Here is a 21,238-nt window from a genome sequence, read left to right on the forward strand (position 1 = left end):
AGCTGATGTTTTGTGAGACAGAACTTGCTCAAGGGCTACACTTAAAAGCCATCTTTACAGAATTCCACACAATTATTAATGGCATACTCTTGTACGTTTCTACAAGACATCTGCGAGCGTAGTCTGAAAGGCATTATTTTTTAGAATTGTTACTCAGAACCCTAAATCAGGAGTATTAATCCCTAACACTCATACATGCGTTTGTTTTTGGACCATACAAAGGGGAACTCAAAAGTAGACAATCCAAATTTATGTTTGTCATTTATTGAACATTTTTGTACATTGGAGATGGGTGAAGAGAATGGTGGATAAAGATTAAAAAAATTGCTTGGGACAAGTTCCACAAAATACATCTCCCAGAAATCTGATTTTGCAGTCGAAATAGCATGCATCTGCCACTGGTTTTACTAGACGTTCTGCACAAACATAAAAAGACAAAAACTAAGAAACTTTAAAAAAGAAAAACATAAAATACAAAAAGGTCACTGTAGACTAGCTGCTGAGCTGACAGTTCCCATACTAACACCTGATATAAATATGGAATTGTGTGACTTAAAATCACTTAGAAGGGCAAATCCTGTGAGGATTTTTACAAGCGTGGATTCAGTAGGGTCTGTCCCTTCGCTCCTGGCGATGCTCTCCTCTGTGAAGACAAATAAAAGGTTGTCAAAATAAAGTAAAGTAAAGATGGCACCTAAACACCACTTGAGATTCAGTGACCTACTTGTGCTGGCTTGTCACCAAGCACAATAACTAATGCTCAGGATAAACACAAATCAGTTTGGGCTATTACTATATTATAGACCATTTGTATATTACATTATACAATGGTCCTTCTGCTCTCAGACTGTCAAGTTACATATTAGATCCAGTTTTACCAAAGGTCACACTCACTTCATGTCCATCATCTTGCCAGGTGGTCCCATGCCTCGCCTTCCGCGGCCACCCATGTCATCCATGGGAGGTCCCCCTCGCCCCCTGGGGCCACCGAAGCCACCCCGGTCCATGCCACGACCGCCGCGGAATCCTCCAGGACCACCGCGATCACCTCCTCTGCCTCCCCGGAAGCCACCTGGACCTCCAGGACCACCAGGTCCTCCAGGTCCCCCGCGGTCCATGCCTCGACCCCCTCTCATGCCAGGGCCACCACGGCCACGATCACCCCCTGACAGGAAGAACCACAACAGGTAAGGACTAACATAACATTCCCAGAATTTCACTTACAGTCATGGGCGATTAACTTTCAGTTTAAACCTGATGCCATTGAAATACATGTCTGACCTTGACAGACCAGAAAATTTACGCCATGGCAGACACCCACAGCCACATCCAATTGCTTCAGCATGACTATGGCCAAATGTAATGAGTGGATCTGGCAGATTGAGGCAGTCTGTGCAGGGCTCTACAGTGCGCCCATTTCACTCGCACATGCGAGTAAAAATGATGGTGTGTGAGTGCAAAAAAAAATATTTAGGCACACTGGTACGAATGACTTCCAACCATGTCAATGTTTGTCTACAAAATACACTGCAACATCGAGAAACATTACTGGTGCAAACCATAGAATCACGTCGTGAATGCAGCATAAAAACTACACCTCCCATCAACGTTAGCAGTTTCACGTTGTGACTCGCTAGTAGTCGCTTCTATCAAATCCATGAGTGTGCAGAAAAAGCGGAAAAGTTAGACTAGCCAGCCAAGATGCAAAGATTGAAGAAATTAGTTCTTCTATCCACCAAATTCATCGGATATAGGAGGAACAGGATGAGATTCTGAGAATGCAGTGAGAGAAGGAAAGGTAACCCAACATTCCTTTTAGCCCAGTTGACATATTTGCTGCAATATGCAAAATATAGCTGTAGCGAACAGGCACAAAAGTAGCCTCCCGTAATACTCCCATTTTATTCAAAGGTAGAACGTTACTGACAACTCCAGGCTTCCACGCATGCTTGTTTGTTTACACTGAATACAAGCTTAAGTGCAAAAAAAAAAAAAAAAAAAAAAAAAAAAAAAATTTATATATATATATATAACACACACACACACACACACACACACACACTTGACAGCCTATGTTGGGTTTTGTGGAAGAAAAAATGGACCGTTTTAGTTGTAGTATTAGGCAGTATGTAGTCAGATAGGTCACCATGGGCATATTTGGATTAGCTACAGATGGATTCATAAATAAATTAGCCTACATTTGGCAGGATACTTGATACAGGCTAAATGCAAATATGACAATGTATTATTTATTTATTTTACATTAACAAAATGTCGGAAAATAGAACAGACTTAAAATAAAGTAGGCACTGATCTTTAAAATCCTGTTTCCTGTAGCCTAAATGTTGTCAGTCATTCTTAATATTCGCACTGGCATGTACAGAACTGACTGTGCGCCCAAATTTTTGTCTGTGCTCCTAAATTTTTTAACTTGGGCGCACAAGTGCTCCTGGGAAAAAATTTTTAGTGTAGAGACCTGCTGTGTATGTGCCTCAGACAGAGGGAGAGTGACTCACCTGGAGGTGCGAAAGGAGGGGGTCCAAAGCCCTCTGGTTTCGGGGCTTTGCACTGATTGCACTCAGTTCTCCACGCAAAGTTCTGGTTGCCGCAGCCCCTACAACAGCAAACGCACATCATTAGATCCTAGAACTCAAATCATTCACATGTTGGTTTTTTTTTTTTTTTTTTTTTATGTGGTAGAGACATGGAATAGTTGCTTACGCATTGGGGCACTGCCAGTCTCCAGCTCTGGGCTGCATGTTCCCACCGGTGGGGCCACCACGTCCCATACCCCTTGGGCCCCCTCGGGGCATAAAACCGCCACGGTCCCCACCACGTCCCATGCCACCACGGCCCATCATTGCTGCAGGAGAAGAAAAAAAAAGAAACATTCAATGACTGCCTAGCTTCTTTCAACTGTGACAATAGAACACAGTCTTGAATGACTTCAGAGAACTTATCACTTCTTTTATAATCACTTGAACAAGAATTGTGTGTAAATCACTATAGATTAATAAAAAAAGACTAGGTTTCCCATCCCAATCTCACCTCCGCGTCCCATCATGCCTCCCCTGCCGTCCCTCATGGGCATCTGCATTCCCATGCCCATCATGGGCTTCCTGCGCGCCATAGACACCTTCAACCGTTTGCCTTGGAAGTCCTTTCCTGCAGATACAGAAACGGTGCATGAAAAAGGTCAGTAAGAGGGCACTGCAATTTGGTCAGCAAGAGTTTTGAATATAAAGCAAATAATAATAAAATAATGTGTTAAATAGCTTACCGTCAAACCACTCCACTGCAGCTTTGGCAGAAGGAGGTTCCTCATAGGACAGAGTAGCATCTCCTTTGTTTTTGCCAGAGTCCTTGTCTTTGTAGAGGTTAATGGCGGGTAGACCAGTGCGCTTGTTTATCTACAAGAACAAGCCACAAATTCAAATCCCAATATCTCCAAAAACAGCTCCAACACCACAGGTGACAAAATGTACTAGGGCACCAATTCCAGAACCCCACCACCCTTACCCTGATGATGCCACTGTGCTTGAAGAACTCTGCCATTTCTTCCAGAGTAGCGCCCTCAGTCAGGCCTGTGATGTAGATGGTGCTGTTCTCAGAGTCATCCTGCTCTTCAGGTCGGCCTGCACACAAACAGCAAAGTGGAATGAGTCATTCAGGCTGCGGCTTACGGCAATTACTGTTAAGAATACAAGTGTAACTTGCTAATGGAACTTTAACAGATGTAACGATTGCACATACCCATGTCTGAGTCGAATCCTGGTGTCCCAACGAGCAGGAGGAAGATGGATGGAGAGAAAGAAAAGCGACGTTAGTTTGCATGCCTGCTTTGCCCACTAACCTGACACAACTGGTGCTCTACAGCTCCTGAACCAACATTAACCCAAGGCACTCTCCTCTTAATCTGCACTTTCAAAAACGATATTACCATGAATGTCGTGCCCTTGACATTTTGAGAAAATGCAAAAGTTCAGTTAGGATCTACGCATGAGATGACTACAAAAGAATCCCATTTTCATGTGCCATAGTTCTAGCAAGTAAATGCAGAAATAAAAAAAAAAAAAAAAATGGTTTGAGACCCATTTGACAACCAGAACCAAAAAAAATGGAATCCATACCAGAATTCTGATAATGTGAATTATTATAATGAACAGAGGAACAGACTACATGAGTGAAGCTTTGTTAACCAGTAAAATGTTTGGTTGTTTTTTTTCCTGTAGTTTTTCCTTCTCCTTTTTTGAATGTCATAGGTGTCTGAACTCAAACACACCGTGTAATTTTGCATACCACTTCCATTAAACACTGAGGTCAATATGTGCTAGAACCCCTTAGTGAAAAGACAAGACTACTGGCCAGCAGTAGTTTTCTTAAAAACATGTTTTTTTTTTTTTTTTTTTTAAACCCCTGAACTAGTACAATACCCACACAGTCAGTGATGGAAAAAAACAAATAATCAGTTTTCAATTCTAGTGTATGCTCTTGGAACTCATTTAAACTTACCACCGGGCTTACTGAAGCCACCTCTGTCTCCAGTGATGCTGGGGGGGGAGTAAGCGAAGATATGAAGGCGATATCCCTTTAAACAGCCACTTCTGGACCACAATGATTGGTAGGGGACTGATGCGACCACACTTCTAACACTAAACCCCCCCAAAACCAGGGCCTAGGCTTAATTCCCCCACTCCAATTATCTGACACTTAATATCACAAATATACTGGGATGGGGTAGTTGGGTTTGTGCTCACTTCACCACGGCCCTGGGCTTGACCCTTTTTACATACATGTTTGTCATCAGGTGGCGGCTGAACAGTTCTGGGGTTATGTCTATGTTTGTAAGGAAAAGGGTAAGGGCAGTCTTTATTACCAAAGGGGGTGGATTATCCCCCTACACTTCTCTTTTACAGAATAGATGAGGTGGAATTGTTTCAGAAGCAGCTCTACTAGCTTCGTATCACCGGCAGAGCATTAGACATGGTGCTACTGCACGCAGCACAACAGCAGAAACACCTGCTGCTGTGTGCTACGGGCCTAAGAGGGATGTGTTAACATTGTGTTACTGAGCAACACACTTCAATACATGTCAGCTGCTTCTGAAACAATTGGCGTACACAAAGCTGTTACATGCAGTTAATCCAAATGAAACACAATTCAATACACCATTTCCTTTGGTCTTACAGAATGTCTCAGCAGAAATAACAAAGTATAAGTGGTGTTTGTAGGAAAGTCCCAAAAAAGATAAGTTACATTGTGTTTTTTCCTTTCATAAACAAAAACAAATTATTTTTATAAATGTTATTTGTTATTTAACCACACTTTTTTGTACACCTTTCTTCACTTTAAATGTTGTCCCCTCTTTCTCAATAGGCTGCCGGCCCACACTCAAACTGAGCTGTGGTACTTGTAAAAGTATAGACGTGTTTACATGGCTCTCACTTTGTTACCTGTAGCATATAAATGCGACAAAGCATGTTAAAGAAAAATGTTCAGAATGACACTTCACAAAAAGACAAGCAATCCAGTTCATGTAAAATTTAAATCCACAGTTCAGAAAAATATGTTGCTGTACCCCTAACCTATGTCAGGGGATAAGGAAGGTGAATGCAGTGGATAAGATAGCCCATGTACCAAACCATAGACATAATCCCTTAATAATAATTCCTAAAACCAAAATTAATATAACTCTGTAAATTAACATAAACTACACATTTCCTGTATAAACATCCAAGACATGGTGAATTTATAATACTATGCCAAAAACGTTCAATTTTACACCACCACAGCATTCACCTTCAAAAGCAACTCTTAAAGTTAAAATGTGTAAAACGCATAACCATACCCCACTGAATCCTGAAAGACCATCAACTACGAATTATAAATATAGTTTAGATCAAAACGTGTACCCCAAAAAAAAGGACCTCAGTTTAGTTCACTCCCACCCATGATGTGAAAAATGTAGAATTTGAGTGGGTAAAAGCAATTTCTAGACCTTTGAAAACACAAGACGATATGTCCTCTGAGTGTTCTGCTTGATTCTACACATTTTGTTTACCTTAAGTACCATTACTTCGGGTATTGAGATTCTACAAATAAACAGGTTTCACATAAGCCACCAAGTTGTAAATCTAACCAAAGACCCCAAAAAGTATTTTTGCAATCAAGAGGGGTATACTACGAAACGAGGGTACTGGCTTACCCAGGTAACTTCAGGAGTTGCTGCTGATCTCAAAACAATGTCACTTCAGAAGCAATACATGCAGTGAAGGGTTCTTTTGGAGATCGGCAGTTACTCCCAAAGTTACTAGGGTAAACCAGTAACCTCGCTCAGTAGTATACCTCAGTAGCACATGAAATTTGGCCTATTTTGTGGGCACTGGTCAACCTAACAAATTAACTGCCGCTTTAGGAGCAGTGACTTATTTGCACAAGCAGCTCCTACACACTCCTCTTGTGAACACCCTTCACTTGGTGAAAAAAAACTCATTGAAGATGTTGTATGCACTAACCAAGAACAAAAAAACTGAAGTTATTTTTTTTTTTTTTTTTTAAAAAAGAAAGAAAAAAAACCTCCCATCCCACTAATGCAACTCAATACCAAGTCTACCATCTTACCTTTAGCCATACTAGGGCAGGGCTGAGAGCAACAAACCCAACAGCTCATAAGAGATTTAACAATGGGGTGTCTAAGCTAACTCATTTTGATGAGTAAATTGGAAAAAGCTTAAAATACTGTTTACTGTAATCTAAAAAGACAAATCCAATTTGTCTGTCACTTTAATTAATACATTTTGTGATGAAAGGGAACGTTTGCCCTCAGCCCCAAGTGATGGCTTCACACAGCACCTTTGGGAGAAAGTGATGAAGAGGCTGAGAGGGTCAGACGAGCACTTACCCCATGCCTCCTCGGTTCATGGCCCCTCGCATGCCGGGCGCTCCGCCGCGCATCATCCCGCGGTCAAACCCCCCGCGGCCTCGGCCCCGGGACTCCCCCCCACCCATGCCGCGGCCCTCCCCATAGCCACCAGGGTCCGCACCCGAGTAGCCACCTCCGCCCATCCCGTTGCTGTGATCCTGCCTGTAATTACCTGGGGGGAGACAGGACAGCTTTTAGTCAATCCTTCCAGGTACTAACTACTACAACTAACACAAACAAAAACATCCAACTTTGCTAGTAATGAGCTCACTGTATTGGCTTGGTGGTTTGTACTCAGTCTGCTGGCCATAACCTCCTGCTGCGCCGCCCTGCTGACCGTACTGACTGGCAGGTGGCTGGCCGTAGGAGCCAGCAGGCGGGGCATAAGAGGGGGGGGCCTGCTGTGTTGGCGGAGGGGCCTGCTGCTGCTGGTAGCCTCCGTGCTGGCCGTAAGAGGTCTGCTGGGCGTAGCCGCCTTGCTGGGGCTGCTGGGAGTAGGAGCCCTGTGGGGGCTGCTGGGAGTAGGAGCTCTGGTCGTAGCTGGACGGCTGCTGGCTGCTAGCGCCGTAACTACAGAGAGAAAGCATGATATACCATGTCACTCAGTACACAATCAACTTGGGAAGCGTTTGACCAAGAGAAAAAAAAAGAAAGGCGTGCCAGCAAGAGCAAGCTTGTTTTTGACTGCCAAAGCACACACTTGTGTGTGAGATGTGCAAGTCAAAGGACCAAACAATTCCAGACAGAGGAAATAAGCACAGTCCGTTTTTTTTTTTTTTTGGCTACAAACGTAACTTAGAACCATTAAATTCAGACGGACCTGGGAGGTGCTGTCGAAGCTGGCTGCTGGCCATATGCAGGATAAGCCTGCTGGCCTCCATACCCAGACTGGGCTCCATAGCTGGGCTGGCTGCTGTTGGTGGTAGTGGAGGCAGAAGCGGAATCGTAGCCTGCGGTTCCGTAGGATGGCACTGGCTGACCATAACCCTGGGGAGCAGCAGGAGTGGCATTGTATGCAGCTGAGGAGAAACAGTTTTAGAAATTCAAATAGTGTTTCACCAAACTTAAGAGAAACATGAAACACAAGGAACTTTTTACTCTTTCATTTGTCAGTGACCGCTCAGATCGATAGTTAACTCCTGAGCAATTAACTATGCATTTAAACAAACTCCTATTATATGAAGAGTCCTACAGAGGAGAAGGCACTTACCGGTAGCTGGTGGCTGCTGTCCATATGAGGACCCATATGCCTGTTGGGAGTAGGCACTCGAAGTGTTGCCTGCCGGCGGGTAGGCCGATTCAGCAGGCTGGCTGTAGGAGCTGTAGCCCTGCTGTTGGCCATAAGCCTGCTGGCAAAAAAAATGCCTCCGTCAATATAACAGCCAAAACCTTACTTTAATATAAAAATAGGCCACTTTTGAAGTTCATAGGATCAGAAAGGCATCATGAGTAACTCACCTGTGTGGTCTGCCCATAAGGCTGAGAGGGCTGGGCCCCATAAGACCCATACCTTGAACAAAAACATATTACCCAAAAAGTTAGCATATATGCATCAGCAAAATGTTTCAATGAGGGTCAGATGTTTTGCAATACAATAGGTTACTATCCAAAATATAAACACATTACAAAATACTTAAGAAACTTCACTTGAATAAAGTGGGTAAGCATACTAACCCTTGCTGGCCTGCAGGCTGACCATAGGAACTGTAATCTGAAACCGAAAAAGCAGTCAATAATTAAGTCTCCATATTGTCCACACTCCACAAACAAACACATTCACTTGACTGAAGAAAAAAAAAAAAAAAAAATTTCAGGGAAACTTGGGACAACTAGTCGGGTTATAGCGAAATGTAGCCAGTTGCCACAAGGAAACACTGCAGCACCCGATGAATTCGGAGAACTTCGCTTAATTAATTTAAGAAACTAGACGACAAAAAAATAAATAAATAAAAAATAAAATATTTATATATATATATTTATATATATATAAAAATGCTACGACTGAGCGCAATCTTGCGCCCCAAGCCAGACTACATGGCCGGGGCCTCCAACCCTCTTGTACGGAAGAAGTCACGTGTTCGCCCGCCATTTCAGTTTAAAACAACAAGACGCCGTCCGTCAAGCCACAATTATAATATATTTATTTTGTGGATGCATTTAGTACTTTAAATGGTTATACGCATGAGTTCAATAAGAATGGGAATACAAAAGTGTTTACAATGTAAGCCTGAAATAGTGCCGTTCTTAAAGAATGAGTTCTTCGTCTGTCGAAGGATCACCCTCGTGTAGCCTTCGTTACCAGTTACCTAAATCAACCGGCTAATGCAGCTAACGTTAGCTGGCTAGCTCAAGCAGCGTAGAATTTTTGCTAATCGATAACAAACACCGCCGTCTAACGTCTTGGCGAAGTTACCCCATGTGACTAGATTATAACATTTTAAACGGGATCTCGCGTAGTCTTTGCTGAACCCAAAAATGCCAGTTACCATCCATTTACTTGGACGCGAAGCTGATATATCTTTAGAATGTTACAACCGGCAGTATCCGGTAAGCTAACAAGTAGGTTACCGTTAGCCTGGCGTTCCAATGGCTACAAGGCTGTGGTTACCCCATCCCCCATTCCATACGTAGTACTATGCAACCGACTAGCATTAGCTCGCTTACAAATAAAATAGACAAACACAACTGCATACTTGATTTGCACGACACAATGCGTAAAACGCAACTCAGACAGGGCAGTTACAGATATATTTCTGACATAATGTGGAAGAAATAGGCAAAAACATGCACATAACAGTCTCACTGTTCTTACCTGCAGCAGACGCCATTTCGCGTGATGTCTGAATGCCACAACCAACTTAGCTAACAACGCGAAGGGTGCGCATGCGTAGTACTTTCTTGGAATGTACCAATTTGATCCATTATAAATACGTCTGAATTTCTTTTCATGTTTAGGTGTTCCTTATAAGCTATACAGTTATCAGAAGATATTATTTCAATAGCATTAACACATACACATATCAGCAATAGCCTTATGGCCACTGACAGCGGAAGTGAATAACATCAATTAGCTCGTTACAATGGCATATGCCAGATGGAAATGGGGGGGTATTGAAATTAATTAGTAGGCCTATGGTTGAAAAAAAGGTAGGCAGGTAGTGGATTATCTCCTTACAATAGCACCCGTCAGTGGGTGGAACATAGGCCTACTAGGCAGCAAGTGAATATTCTGTAGTCGAAATTCATGTGTTGGAAACTAAAATAACATAGGGATGTGAGCAACTTTGAGAGCCAAATTGTGATGCTAGACAGGGTCTGAACATCTCCAAATCTGCACCTTTTATAGATAGATAGATAGATAGATAGGCCTACTTTATTGATCCCCAAGGGGAAATTCAAGAATGTTCCTGGGATGTTCCTAGTCTGCAGTAACCTACCAAGCGGGCACCTTGATCATCAATTTGGACTAAAGAATTAGTCCAGGTTTTGACAACCATGTTGCATCTAATTGTATATAGGGGATTATCAACAAAAAAGGGCCTAATCGTTATGCGGTGGATAGAAGCACTAATATTGGTACAGACACTCTTTATGATGTATCTCATCATTTGAGAAGGGGTGCCCGAAATGTCTGGTTCATTAGGTCATTTTTTAAGGGAAAATCCAAGATGGCTGCCTAAAACAACCCAAGGATAATAAAACATTACATAGTTGGGCATCATGGTTTATTCTGCTACTTTATTATTTTACATTTGATATATATAGAGATGGTTAACAAATAATATGTGCAAGTAAACCCATGAAAATAATCTTACATGCCTTTTATACAGCTTTAAAAGGGGGGAAAACAGGCTTAAAATGGTCAGAATGACATGGCTCCCCAAATGAATCCTCATCTGAGAAGTTAATTATTTGTGTAGGCATAACATAAATATTTTTTAAAACTTTTGGAAGAATCACTTAATAATTTTCAAAAGACAGTTTATTGCTAAAATGTCCACATGAGCAGAGATCAAGCCCTAAATAGGGACACAACTCATTGACTAAATGTTATGGCAGTGTTAGCGTTAGCATTAACCAATGTAGAACCACTAGCTGGGTTCCAATTATCAAGCTAAATCTAGGCAAACAAAGGCATCCCTAGGCTAATTGTGTCCCCATCACCTGGGGTGCGTATTTGTGAATCTGTGGGGCTTCCTGGGGGGTATTGTACCGTTATTTCAGGAATAACATTAGAAGCTACGAAGATTTGATTTGTACTACAGTAACGATAGCCAGCTAGTATTTAGCTGTGCAGTATGTACATTGATGATACCTTGACGTGCTAGTGAGAGAACTAACACCCTGGGCTTTGAGCTCAATTACTAGCACGCTCGCCTCCCGATCCAAGGTGCTAGAGAGCAAATATACATTCAGCCAGCTCAAAAAGCGCAAAAAATATATGCTCTGTCTTCCAGAGTATACACTACAATTCCAGCTGTTACTTGTCAACCAAAGGCCATCTTAGTGCCAAAAGTTAACCAAACCAATACCTGTGGTGAACTTAGCATGGGCAATAACAGAGGAGGAAAAGTGGGGTGAGCAAGCAATCAAACTGATGCTTCACTTCAGCCAGAACTGTCTGACCCACCTGCTATAAACTCACTCCTTCCTCTCTTTCATGAAAAAGCTGCCAGCTTTGCCATGGTAAGACATGGTATGAATGTTGTAAAACAATTGGAGGAGCACCTAAATTCCGGCCAGGTCCCAGTTATGGCATTTGACCAACCACTGTATACATTTACAAAAATGGTTCAGTGGAGTGATCCAGACTGTTATGGAGAGAGGTTTGTGATGCTTGGTGGGTTACACATAGAGATGGCTCTATGTAACACAATCGGATAACTTTTAGATGGAAGTAGTTTAACAACTGCACTATGTGATAATGGGGTGATAATCTCTGGAACAGCAGACTCCTTCTAAAGGGTTGGCTGCATGGAAACCATTTCCAGAAGTAAAGGATGCCTTCATTGCTATGACAGCAAATCCTTTTCAACTACTTAGCCAGGAATCAAACATGTTTGCATTGCTGGAGAAGTACACGGATCTTGAAAAAGTCAATGATCTCAGGAAGGACCCGGGGACGAAATGACATTTTTCGGTAAAAGTCTAGTGGGGCTACATACCCACCAAATTTCATGTACCCTGGTGGTTCGGTGTCCCGGGTATCAATGACCAAAAATTCAGGAAGTAGATGATGGGAAAAATTCTTGAATTGTGTGCATGTGTGCGTGTACAAGTTTATGTTTATGTGTGTGGGTGTGTGTGTGTGTGTGTGTATGTGCGTGCTTGTGTGTTTGCCTGCGTATGTGTGTTTGTGCATGTGCATGCATGCGTACATATGTCTACTGTGTGTGAGTGTGTCATACATTATGATTACTGTAAATGTATGTGTGTGCGTGTGTATCTGTTTATGCACATGTGTGCACATGGAATGGGTTAACATGACCCCTGGAGGCAAACATCACAGGGAAAAATTGGTCATCCTAGGCCCTACAGTTCTCAAGATATTCACAGAGAACTGTGTCTGCCCCCCCCTTTCGGGGGTCCAGTCCAGAGGGGGGCTACAGATCAAAACGAAAAATGACGGTTCCATGCTATCCATGTGGGGTACATGCCCACCAAGTTTTGTGTACCCCGGTCTTTCAGTGTCGGGAATCCCTTGTTGGTATGCGTCACTAAATGTACACATAAATTATTAACATAGTCAAAACTGCACGAAATTGGAAGTGTAGGATCATTATGACACCCCTCTGTATGCACACCAAGTTTTGTGGAATTCCGTTCATGGGGGCCACACAATAAATGAATTTATGTTACTATACCCCAACTGGCCTGTAGGTGGCCGGAGACAGTTTTCTGTGAATATCTCTCGAGAACCGTAGGGCCTAGGAGGTCCACCTTTTATGTATGTTGGTCTTAAGGGGCATGTCAACCCATCCCATTACCACTTATTTCATGTATAGCCACCTAGTTAAAAGTTAAAAGCAAAAAATTAGGTGTTTTCATCACAATATCTCTGGCTGACAAGGTCAAAACTGCACGAAATTAAAAGTGTAGGATCATTATGACACCCTCCGAATGCATGCCAAGTTTTGTGTACTTTCGTTCATGGGGGCCTTACAATAAAATAATTTATGTGTACATTTAGTGACATTACACCAACAAGGATTCCGGGACACTGGAAAGACCGGGTACACAAAACTTGGTGGGCATGTACCCCCACATGGATAGCATGGAACCGTCATTTTTCGTTTTGATCTGTAGCCCCCACGCTGAACTGGACCCCCGAAGGAGGTAGGGCAGACACAGTTCTCTGTGAATATCTTGAGAACTGTAGGGCCTAGGATGACCATTTTTTTCCGTATGTTTGCCTCCAGGGGTCATGTTAACCCCATTTCATGTGCACACATGTGCACAAACAGATACACACACACACACACACATACATTCACAGTAATCATATCATTATGACACATACTCACACAGTAGACATATGTACGGCTTGCATGTACAGGCACATACGCGGAGGCACACACACACAAGCACGCATTACACACACACACACACACACACACCCACACACATAACATAAACATAACACAAACAATCAAGAATTTCTCAGAATTATGAACAGGCAAGATGGAGGTGGGGTTTGTATAAAATGAATTTTACATGTGAAATCTATGAACTAATCATGTTTTGGTACTTGTTGTCTAGCAGATACCAGTGAGAATTGAGTGTGGATAATGCAATTTAGTGAGACAGTTAGAATCATATAGGCCTTTCAGCATTGATTTATTTTTGTGGAAAAAATGTGCTGGACTGAAACGGCGGGTCATATTTTGTACCTCCGCGGTACATCTAGTTATTTGTGGTTTAACGCTTTAGGTTAGAAGATTATAGTTTCAACAAGCTAAATCTCTGGGTAGTGTGGTCATACAGTTTTTATGAGTGTAGCTACACCAGACACGTAACTGAAGCATTCCGTTTCGTTAGGCGCCTTCTGCAACAATTAGCTTCCAAAAGGTCTAATCAATGGAAGTAGCTACACCTGGCGTGGCGGGCCTGTAGGCTACGTAAAAAAAAATAGACCATTCCTCTAATGGATTTTACCAGAGCCCTTCCTATTAGACATTCTCTGATTTTACATGTCGTGAACAGAACACTTCAGTTACGTGCCTGGTGTAGCTTCCTGTAATATAGGTTAGCCTAGGCCTAGCTTGTGCCCTTTTCATGCATGCTAACGTGAAGAATATGAACATGCTATTTTGTAACAGTCGTTAGGTGGAAAAGTTTGTTTGTACTTACAGCCTGTGAGCTGGTGGTCGATCGTCGTGGACGTACAGGTCCAGGTTTTCAGAACATCGATGCAAAACAACTGTAGGCAGGCACAGTGAGTGTGGTCGAAAATGATTGGAACCACAGAACTAATGTTGCACTATGCGTCGTTGGTGGTGTTCCAACGATAAATTCCAACCATTTCTTTCTCAACTCTTCTTTCTAAGGCAAGACATGCAACATTGATGTGTTATTGCCAGAAATAACACAGGCACGAATTTGCTCCGCCATGTTAGCAACTTGCTGTTAGCTCCTACTAACTGCAGAGAGACAATCTCCTGGCCAAAATCTTCCTGTCTTCCTGTGGGCGGTCACAAGTCAAGGTGGGCGAGGCCATGAATAATTGTTTTCCCCTGGCCACAGGGAAGGGCTTTTTCTGATTGGCTTGTTTTTCCGTGTATTTTCTTTCATTGGCTAATGCGGGCAATGGGGTAGAAGATCATTTTCACGTGCAGCATGCATATGCAACTTGGAGTGAGCTATAGTATTTAGAAAGGAACAAGTATTAAACGGTTTCTCGGTGAATGAGACCTTTAAATGTATGTTTTTTATGAGGTCTGCCTGAGGTGCTTGAGTGTCTGTGTTTATAGTATCCTTGAGACAATTGGTGGATATATAGATAGCCATAGTGTAGCCGTATTGTCTGCTTAAAACAGAGACATATCTATAAGACACTTCATGCTTTTAGGAGGTTGTTTGAAATAGCTGCCAATTGTGTGGATAGGCAGTGCAGCCTTTTTCAATTTCTTTAAAAATTCACTTCCCGTTTGAGATTTCTTGGAGTAATCTTCCAGGAGGAACGTAGGATCACCCAAGGGACATATATCAAATTTCAAGCTTTTAGGAGGTTGTTTAGGTCAGGGGTTCCCAAACTTGTCCACGACAAGGCCCCCCAAATACCACTAGGTTCTGGCCAAGGACCCCCTTGATGTGTAATTACCGTATTTTCCGGACTATAAGTCACACTTTTTTTCATAGTTTGACTGGTCCTGCGACTCAGGTGCAACATATATATATATATGTTTTTTTCACATGACACATTTTTTGACTGGTGCGACTTATACTCCGGTGCGACCTATAGTCCGGAAAATACGGTAAACCCATGGACAATACTACGGCAAATGTAAAAATACATTAAGTTAATCCTAATAATTATTTTAGTCACAAGCACTTCGCGATGGAGCATACAGTGTGTAAAAATTGCATTTGGGGCTTTCTGCTATATGTGAGCTATCACTCTACTATTATTCCCAGTCATTATCATGGAAAATATAATGTTCAGATGTTCAGATATGCGACAAATTATTATAATGGCATTATGTCAAGCTTTTAAGACGTTGTTTAGGTAGTGTTTGAATCAGCTGCCAATTTTGTGGCGGGGAGCGCAGCATTTTTCAATTTTATTAAAAACTCACTTCCTGTTTGAGATATTTTTGGGCACCCCTTCTAGGATGTCTTAGGATCCCCCAAGGAACAAACATACCAAATGTCAAGCTTTTAAGAGGTTGTTGTTTTCTACACTGTTTTATTGTAGTTTAACATTTTGCATCTCATAAAATTATTATGCCTGTCAATGAAGCTAATTTAAATATGTAATACCTTATGAGTTTAGCTCCCTCCTGACCCATTAGGGCTCATGCTAGTCAGTGAACCAGCACTTTTAGGACACTGGCTAGTGCGTTCAGCGCCCAGTTCCTTTTTTGTGTGTTTGTAATTGAGTGTGTGCAGAGTGTGTGGTTGTTTTTGTGTATATGTGTTTTGTGTGTGTACGTCGTGTGTTTGTGTATGTAGGTGTGTTTGTATGTGTGGGTGCATGTGTGTGAGGGTGTGTGTACTGTATGTGTGTTTATGTGTTTGTGTGCGTGTCGTGTGTGTATGTGTGTGTGTGTTTACGTGTCTTTGTGTGTGTGTGTCTTTATGTATGTGTACATAAATAAAGAAACTCAGGGAACCACCTACTCTTTGCGATAAGTGCCATGTGATCTTTAACAAGCATGGTGAGTCAGGACCTCAATTTAACATTCATGCAAAGGAAAACATCTCCTGCAGTACAGTGTCCCTGTCACTGCAATAGGACATTGGGATTGATATTTGTTTGGTGGCTTTTGGCCACAGGGAAGAGTGCCACCTACTGGCCAGCCACCAACACCACTTCCAGCAGGAACCTACTCTTCCAAGGTGTTCTTATCCAAGTACTAACTAAGCCTGCTTAGCTTCAGTAATTCAGCAAAGTCAGGGTATGTGTATAAGTAAGTGTATATATACTCTTTTGATCCCGTGAGGGAAATTTGGTCTCTGCATTTATCTGAATTAGTGAAACACACACAGCACACAGTGTACACACAGTGAGGTGAAGCACACACTAATCCCGGGCGCAGTGAGCTGCCTGCATCAACAGCATTTCGGGGAGCAGTGAGGGGTTAGTTGCCTTGCTAGGCACTTCAGCCGTGCCTACTGGTCGGGGTAAGAACCTGCAACTCTCCGGTTACAGGTCCGAAGTGCTAACCAGTAGGCCACGGCTGTATGTGTCATACGTATGATTACTGTGAACGCATGTATGTGTGTGAATATCTGTTCATGCATATGTGTGCATATGGGTTAACATGACCACTGGCAAACTGACGCAAAAAAATGGTCATCCTAGGCCCTACAGTTCCCCGCATGAACGAAAGTCCACGAAACTTGGCATGCATTCAGAGCAGAGGGTGTCATAATGATCATACACTTTCAATTTTGTGCAGTTTTGACCATGTAATACCTCATTTTTACTTTTTTGTTTTCAACTAGGTGGCGCTATACATGAAATGAGTGGTAATGGAATGGGTTGACATGGCCCCTTAAGATCAACATACAAAAAAAGGTGGTCCTCCTAAACCCTACGGTTCTCGAGATATTCACAGAAAACTGTGTCCGCCCTACCCTCCTTTCGGGTGGTCCAGTCCAGCGGGGGGGCTACAGATCAAAACAAAAAATGATGCTTTCATGCTATCCTTGTCGGGTTACATGCCCACCGAGTTTCGTGCACCCCAGTCTTTCAGTGTCCCGGGAATCCTTGACGGAAAATTGGCCATGCAAGAAAAAAAAAAGAAAAATCTGACTAAACCTATAAGACCGCTTGGCTTGGCCGGGCTTGGGCGGTCATAACAATGCAACTGAGCTCAGCTGGTATTCTGTCAATGGAATTGAAATTTCTAGTGACCCCAAAATGTTGACATGAGATTGAGCATGTCAAATTTCATGATGTTTGAACCTTAGCTTTATATCACAATATTGGTGCAATCTTGTTTTGTTGGCTGACTTTTTATTGGTCAAAATTTGATCAGATTGCATCCAGAGAATGTACTTCATTACCAACCGTCCCGTATTTCCAACCTATTAGGTGTGTCACTTAATATACATTTTTATACAAACCAAGACAGCAGATTTCTAAAGAAACACAAGCACCCACACCATAAGTGTATCTAAATTAGCTATGTACCAAAGATTACATTTACAGTGACTTGAAGAGCTGTAAACAGTGTTGTAAGGGCTTCTACACACAGTTAAGGCCCTCACAACGCATGTCAATGGGTGTTTCCGACGGTAGCTATGCATATGACTTAAGGTATAACTGTAATTTGATTGGCTGGTGCCATCTGTTGTTCGCTTGTTCGTAATTCGATTTGCTGGTGCCGTTCGTCGGTTTCATAATAATAATAAATAATAATAGAATTTATTTATATAGCACTTTTCAAGCACAAAACCACTGCATGTGGATGTGCACATGTGAACCTGTACATTAAAGCAATTAAAGCAAACTATTGAGAGATCCTAAAAGGCACCTATAGCCATTCACAAGGGGACACAGCCTGAACATTTGATCAAAACAAAAATGTATACAGCTTGTCCACTTAGCCTAGTTGATGTAGCCTTCCTAAAACCATTGGGCCAGCTGTATCTGTTCAGCTGTAATTGAAATTAAAGAGTAGGCCCAGAGCCCTATAGGCCTAGATTAAGTGTTCAGCTGCATTGTCAGTTAAAACCTGATCAGAGGCTTGGTCACGGGTCTCATTTTAATTGGTGGTAATTGAGAAGGCCTATTTATAAGCTACTGAAAGAGTTGTGAGAGCAAGGTCAGTACAGCGCACTAGTTGTGGCCAACCACATTCATAGAAATGGGGCTTAAAACAAACAGGGGAGTTGTTTTATTTTTGTGTCTCGTATTTCTTTACATTGGCCAAACATGTGGTATAACCCTTGAAATAGTGCAAAGAGATGAGATGCATCTTGAAAAAAGGTCTGCGAATATTCACACTGGGACAATTACTTTTGGCACAGGTGATATTTCACTGGGTCAAAATCTGGAATATGAGAGACGATATATTGGACGAGAAACTGCAGACGGTGGCTCTGTTAACATCCAAGCCGATGACCCAGGACTGGTGGGTGGACAAAGCGGTATTGATGACTATAGGGCCTGGCATCGTATGCAACCAGATTTATTATGTACTAATGACCTCATGAAGTTCTCGGCACAAGGCCCTGGGTGCTATTCACTCCAGTTAGACAGAGGTAAGAAAAGAATCGGATAACTTGTTTTGTTTTGCAGTGTACACGATAACTCTGTTGATCTTGGTAGCCTAATTCAGCTGATTCCTGGCAACCTTCTCATTTGTGGTGTTTGCATCAGTAACTTGAGACCAGATACTCTTTTTTTCTATTTAACAGGTGGCAAGCCTCTCTCGCTAACCCAGCTACCACAAGACTGTGGCTACTCTGTGACAAAGGACTGCGGTGGGCCTTGTGTTTCTCGCCTCTCTTGATGGTTGTGATATTGTAAAACAGGTAGGCTATAGTTTTCATGGGACATCAGAGAGGAATGGTTATTAATTTCCATCAGAGTGGGAGTAATGTTAGTCCATAGAGATGCCATCAATCACTACTAAAGGATTTCATCCCTTATAAATGCCTTACTTTTGACCTTAAATATAATTATGCCCTTCTATAATTAAGTAGCTTTTCAGTAGAAATGTGTGTAGATTAAGGCGCAAATCCTGAGTTTACCCCGTTTGTGATTTCCTCCTTAACCCTAATTCAGGAATCCCTGAAATAACACCTTAAAATAAAATTAAGATACTTCAATTGTCCTTGATCACAACAAATAAAGGGTAGCCTTACGCTACACTTTAAATGTAAAGCATTTTAAGGTCTAATGAAGGGCCTATTTTACAAATTAAGGGGCACTTGATGAAGCGGTTTTGGCATGTTTTCAGGGGTGATTTGAGGTAAATTTGAGTGCATCACGTTTTGTAGTGAATCAACAACAAAACCAAGAGAATGCAGTAAATTTAAGTCATGATTTCTTTTTTTTTTGGTCTGTCTTGCAGCCACTTGTAGGTGACTCATTTGTAAAAGTAGGCCTGTTAAAATCCTTGGTTTGCTTGTTTATACTATTTTAACATAAGGTGATGTTGGATAAAGTTTCCTTTACCAGAAAGTTTTAGTGTTGTCTGCATGGAGCAAGCTCATTTAATAGTCTCTTGATGTATTCTGTTGCCCTGTTCAGGCTTTTTTTGTTGGCACACATTTAATGAATTGATTTCAGTAGCTTGAATTTACAGTTAAGCTTTCCTGGGTGAAGTCCAATCGACTCACCACAGGGGTGGAAGCACAATATTTCTTCGTCTTGGTGTAACGTGTGTGTGGTGTGGTGCATCCCCCATATTGGGTCTAATGGTGAACATGGTAATAATTACCTACCATTTGGTTTCTTGCAAACAGAAATGCGTGTGAGCGTAGGAAGGGTTCATAAAGGGCCCCAAGCAATTTAGCTTTTTAATTTATGTGGGACAATTTTGTTGAGCTTGGTGTATGACTGCATTGTTTTCTGTCTTCCACCAGGGCAATAGCCACTTGCTGCAGATGTTGTGGCAAGGCAATCCAGTAACCCTCTCCTGCCCTGTGTCAAGCTCAGACCAAGTCTCTCCAGTTTTATCTACTACTCCAGCTCCAACTACCGAAGCACCTTCTACAGCTGCCAAGATTCCTCCACAGTATCAACAGTGGACGTATCCCTCCTTTGGAGGCTACTACCCCCCTTTAATGCTGGTGCAGACTCCCCCTCAAACTCCAGAAGCGCCAACTACAGCTGCCAAGATTCCTCCACAGAATCAACAGTGGATGTATCCCTCCTTTGGAGGCTACTACCCCCCTCAAACTACAGCAGCGCCAACTACAGCTGCCAAGATTCCTCCACAGAATCAACAGTGGATGTATCCCTCCTTTGGAGGCTACTACCCCCCCTCAAACTACAGCAGCGCCAACTACAGCTGCCAAGATTCCTCCACAGAATCAACAGTGGATGTATCCCTCCTTTGGAGGCTACTACCCCCCTCAAACTACAGCAGCGCCAACTACAGCTGCCAAGATTCCTCCACAGAATCAACAGTGGATGTATCCCTCCTTTGGAGGCTACTACCCCCCTTTAATGCCGGTGCAGACTCCCGCGCCAACTACAGAAGCGCCAGCTACAGCAGCGCCATGCACTAGAGATGTACTTTCCACTACAGATGCCCCTGCCACAGCAGCGCCAACTACAGAAGCGCCAGCTACAGCAGCGCCATGCACTAGAGATGTACTTTCCACTACAGATGCCCCTGCCACAGCAGCGCCAACTACAGCAGCACCAACTACAGAAGCACCTGCTACAGCTGCCAAGATTCCTCCACAGAATCAACAGTGGATGTATCCCTCCTTTGGAGGCTACTACCCCCCTTTAATGCCGGTGCAGACTCCCCCTCAAACTACAGAAGCACCTCCCACAGCTGCCAACCTTCCTCCACAGAATCCACTGCAGCAACCGTGGATGCATCAACTCTTTGGAGGCTACTACCCCCCTTTAATGCCAGTGCAGACTCCCCCTCCAACTACAGAAGCACCTGCTACAGCTGCCAAGCT

The 21,238-nt window shown here is 42.7% G+C and overlaps 1 protein-coding gene and 1 long non-coding RNA gene across 3 annotated transcripts; one reads left to right on the plus strand and one right to left on the minus strand.

Annotated features, from left to right (window-relative positions):
* Positions 1 to 244: 244 nt before the first annotated feature.
* Positions 245 to 9,801, minus strand: ewsr1a (EWS RNA-binding protein 1a). 2 transcript variants are annotated; one of them, XM_048236425.1, is made up of 16 exons: positions 9,735 to 9,801; positions 8,597 to 8,633; positions 8,381 to 8,432; positions 8,133 to 8,268; positions 7,743 to 7,941; positions 7,194 to 7,492; positions 6,902 to 7,094; positions 4,513 to 4,550; positions 3,754 to 3,771; positions 3,520 to 3,635; positions 3,281 to 3,410; positions 3,049 to 3,165; positions 2,722 to 2,863; positions 2,517 to 2,614; positions 895 to 1,165; positions 245 to 643 (listed from the first exon to the last, which is right to left on the minus strand). In XM_048236425.1, the coding sequence occupies exons 1-16, from the start codon at positions 9,748 to 9,750 to the stop codon at positions 604 to 606; spliced, it is 1,902 nt and encodes a 633-aa protein (XP_048092382.1). In that variant the 5' UTR covers positions 9,751 to 9,801; the 3' UTR covers positions 245 to 603. The 2 variants fall into 2 exon arrangements, with proteins under 2 accessions (XP_048092382.1, XP_048092381.1); XM_048236424.1 differs by having other exon boundaries at positions 8,133 to 8,271.
* Positions 9,802 to 18,368: 8,567 nt separating this feature from the next.
* Positions 18,369 to 20,603, plus strand: LOC125289642. The gene is made up of 3 exons (XR_007192663.1): positions 18,369 to 18,853; positions 19,010 to 19,126; positions 20,183 to 20,603. It is a non-coding gene; the product is annotated as an uncharacterized LOC125289642 (long non-coding RNA).
* The last annotated feature ends 635 nt before the right edge of the window (positions 20,604 to 21,238 follow it).

The sequence above is a fragment of the Alosa alosa genome, chromosome 24, assembly GCF_017589495.1.
Source record: "Alosa alosa isolate M-15738 ecotype Scorff River chromosome 24, AALO_Geno_1.1, whole genome shotgun sequence".
Taxonomy (NCBI): Eukaryota; Metazoa; Chordata; class Actinopteri; order Clupeiformes; family Clupeidae; genus Alosa; species Alosa alosa.

Bases quoted from the DNA above. Each gene is read 5' to 3' on its own strand.
- ewsr1a (XM_048236424.1), bottom strand. The intron at 8,433-8,596 runs GTTAGTATGCTT...TTTTTGTTCAAG, and splicing joins CAGCCTGCAGGCCAGCAAGG to GTATGGGTCTTATGGGGCCC. The intron at 1,166-2,516 runs GTGAGTCACTCT...TCTTCCTGTCAG, and splicing joins CCCTCCTTTCGCACCTCCAG to GGGGTGATCGTGGCCGTGGT.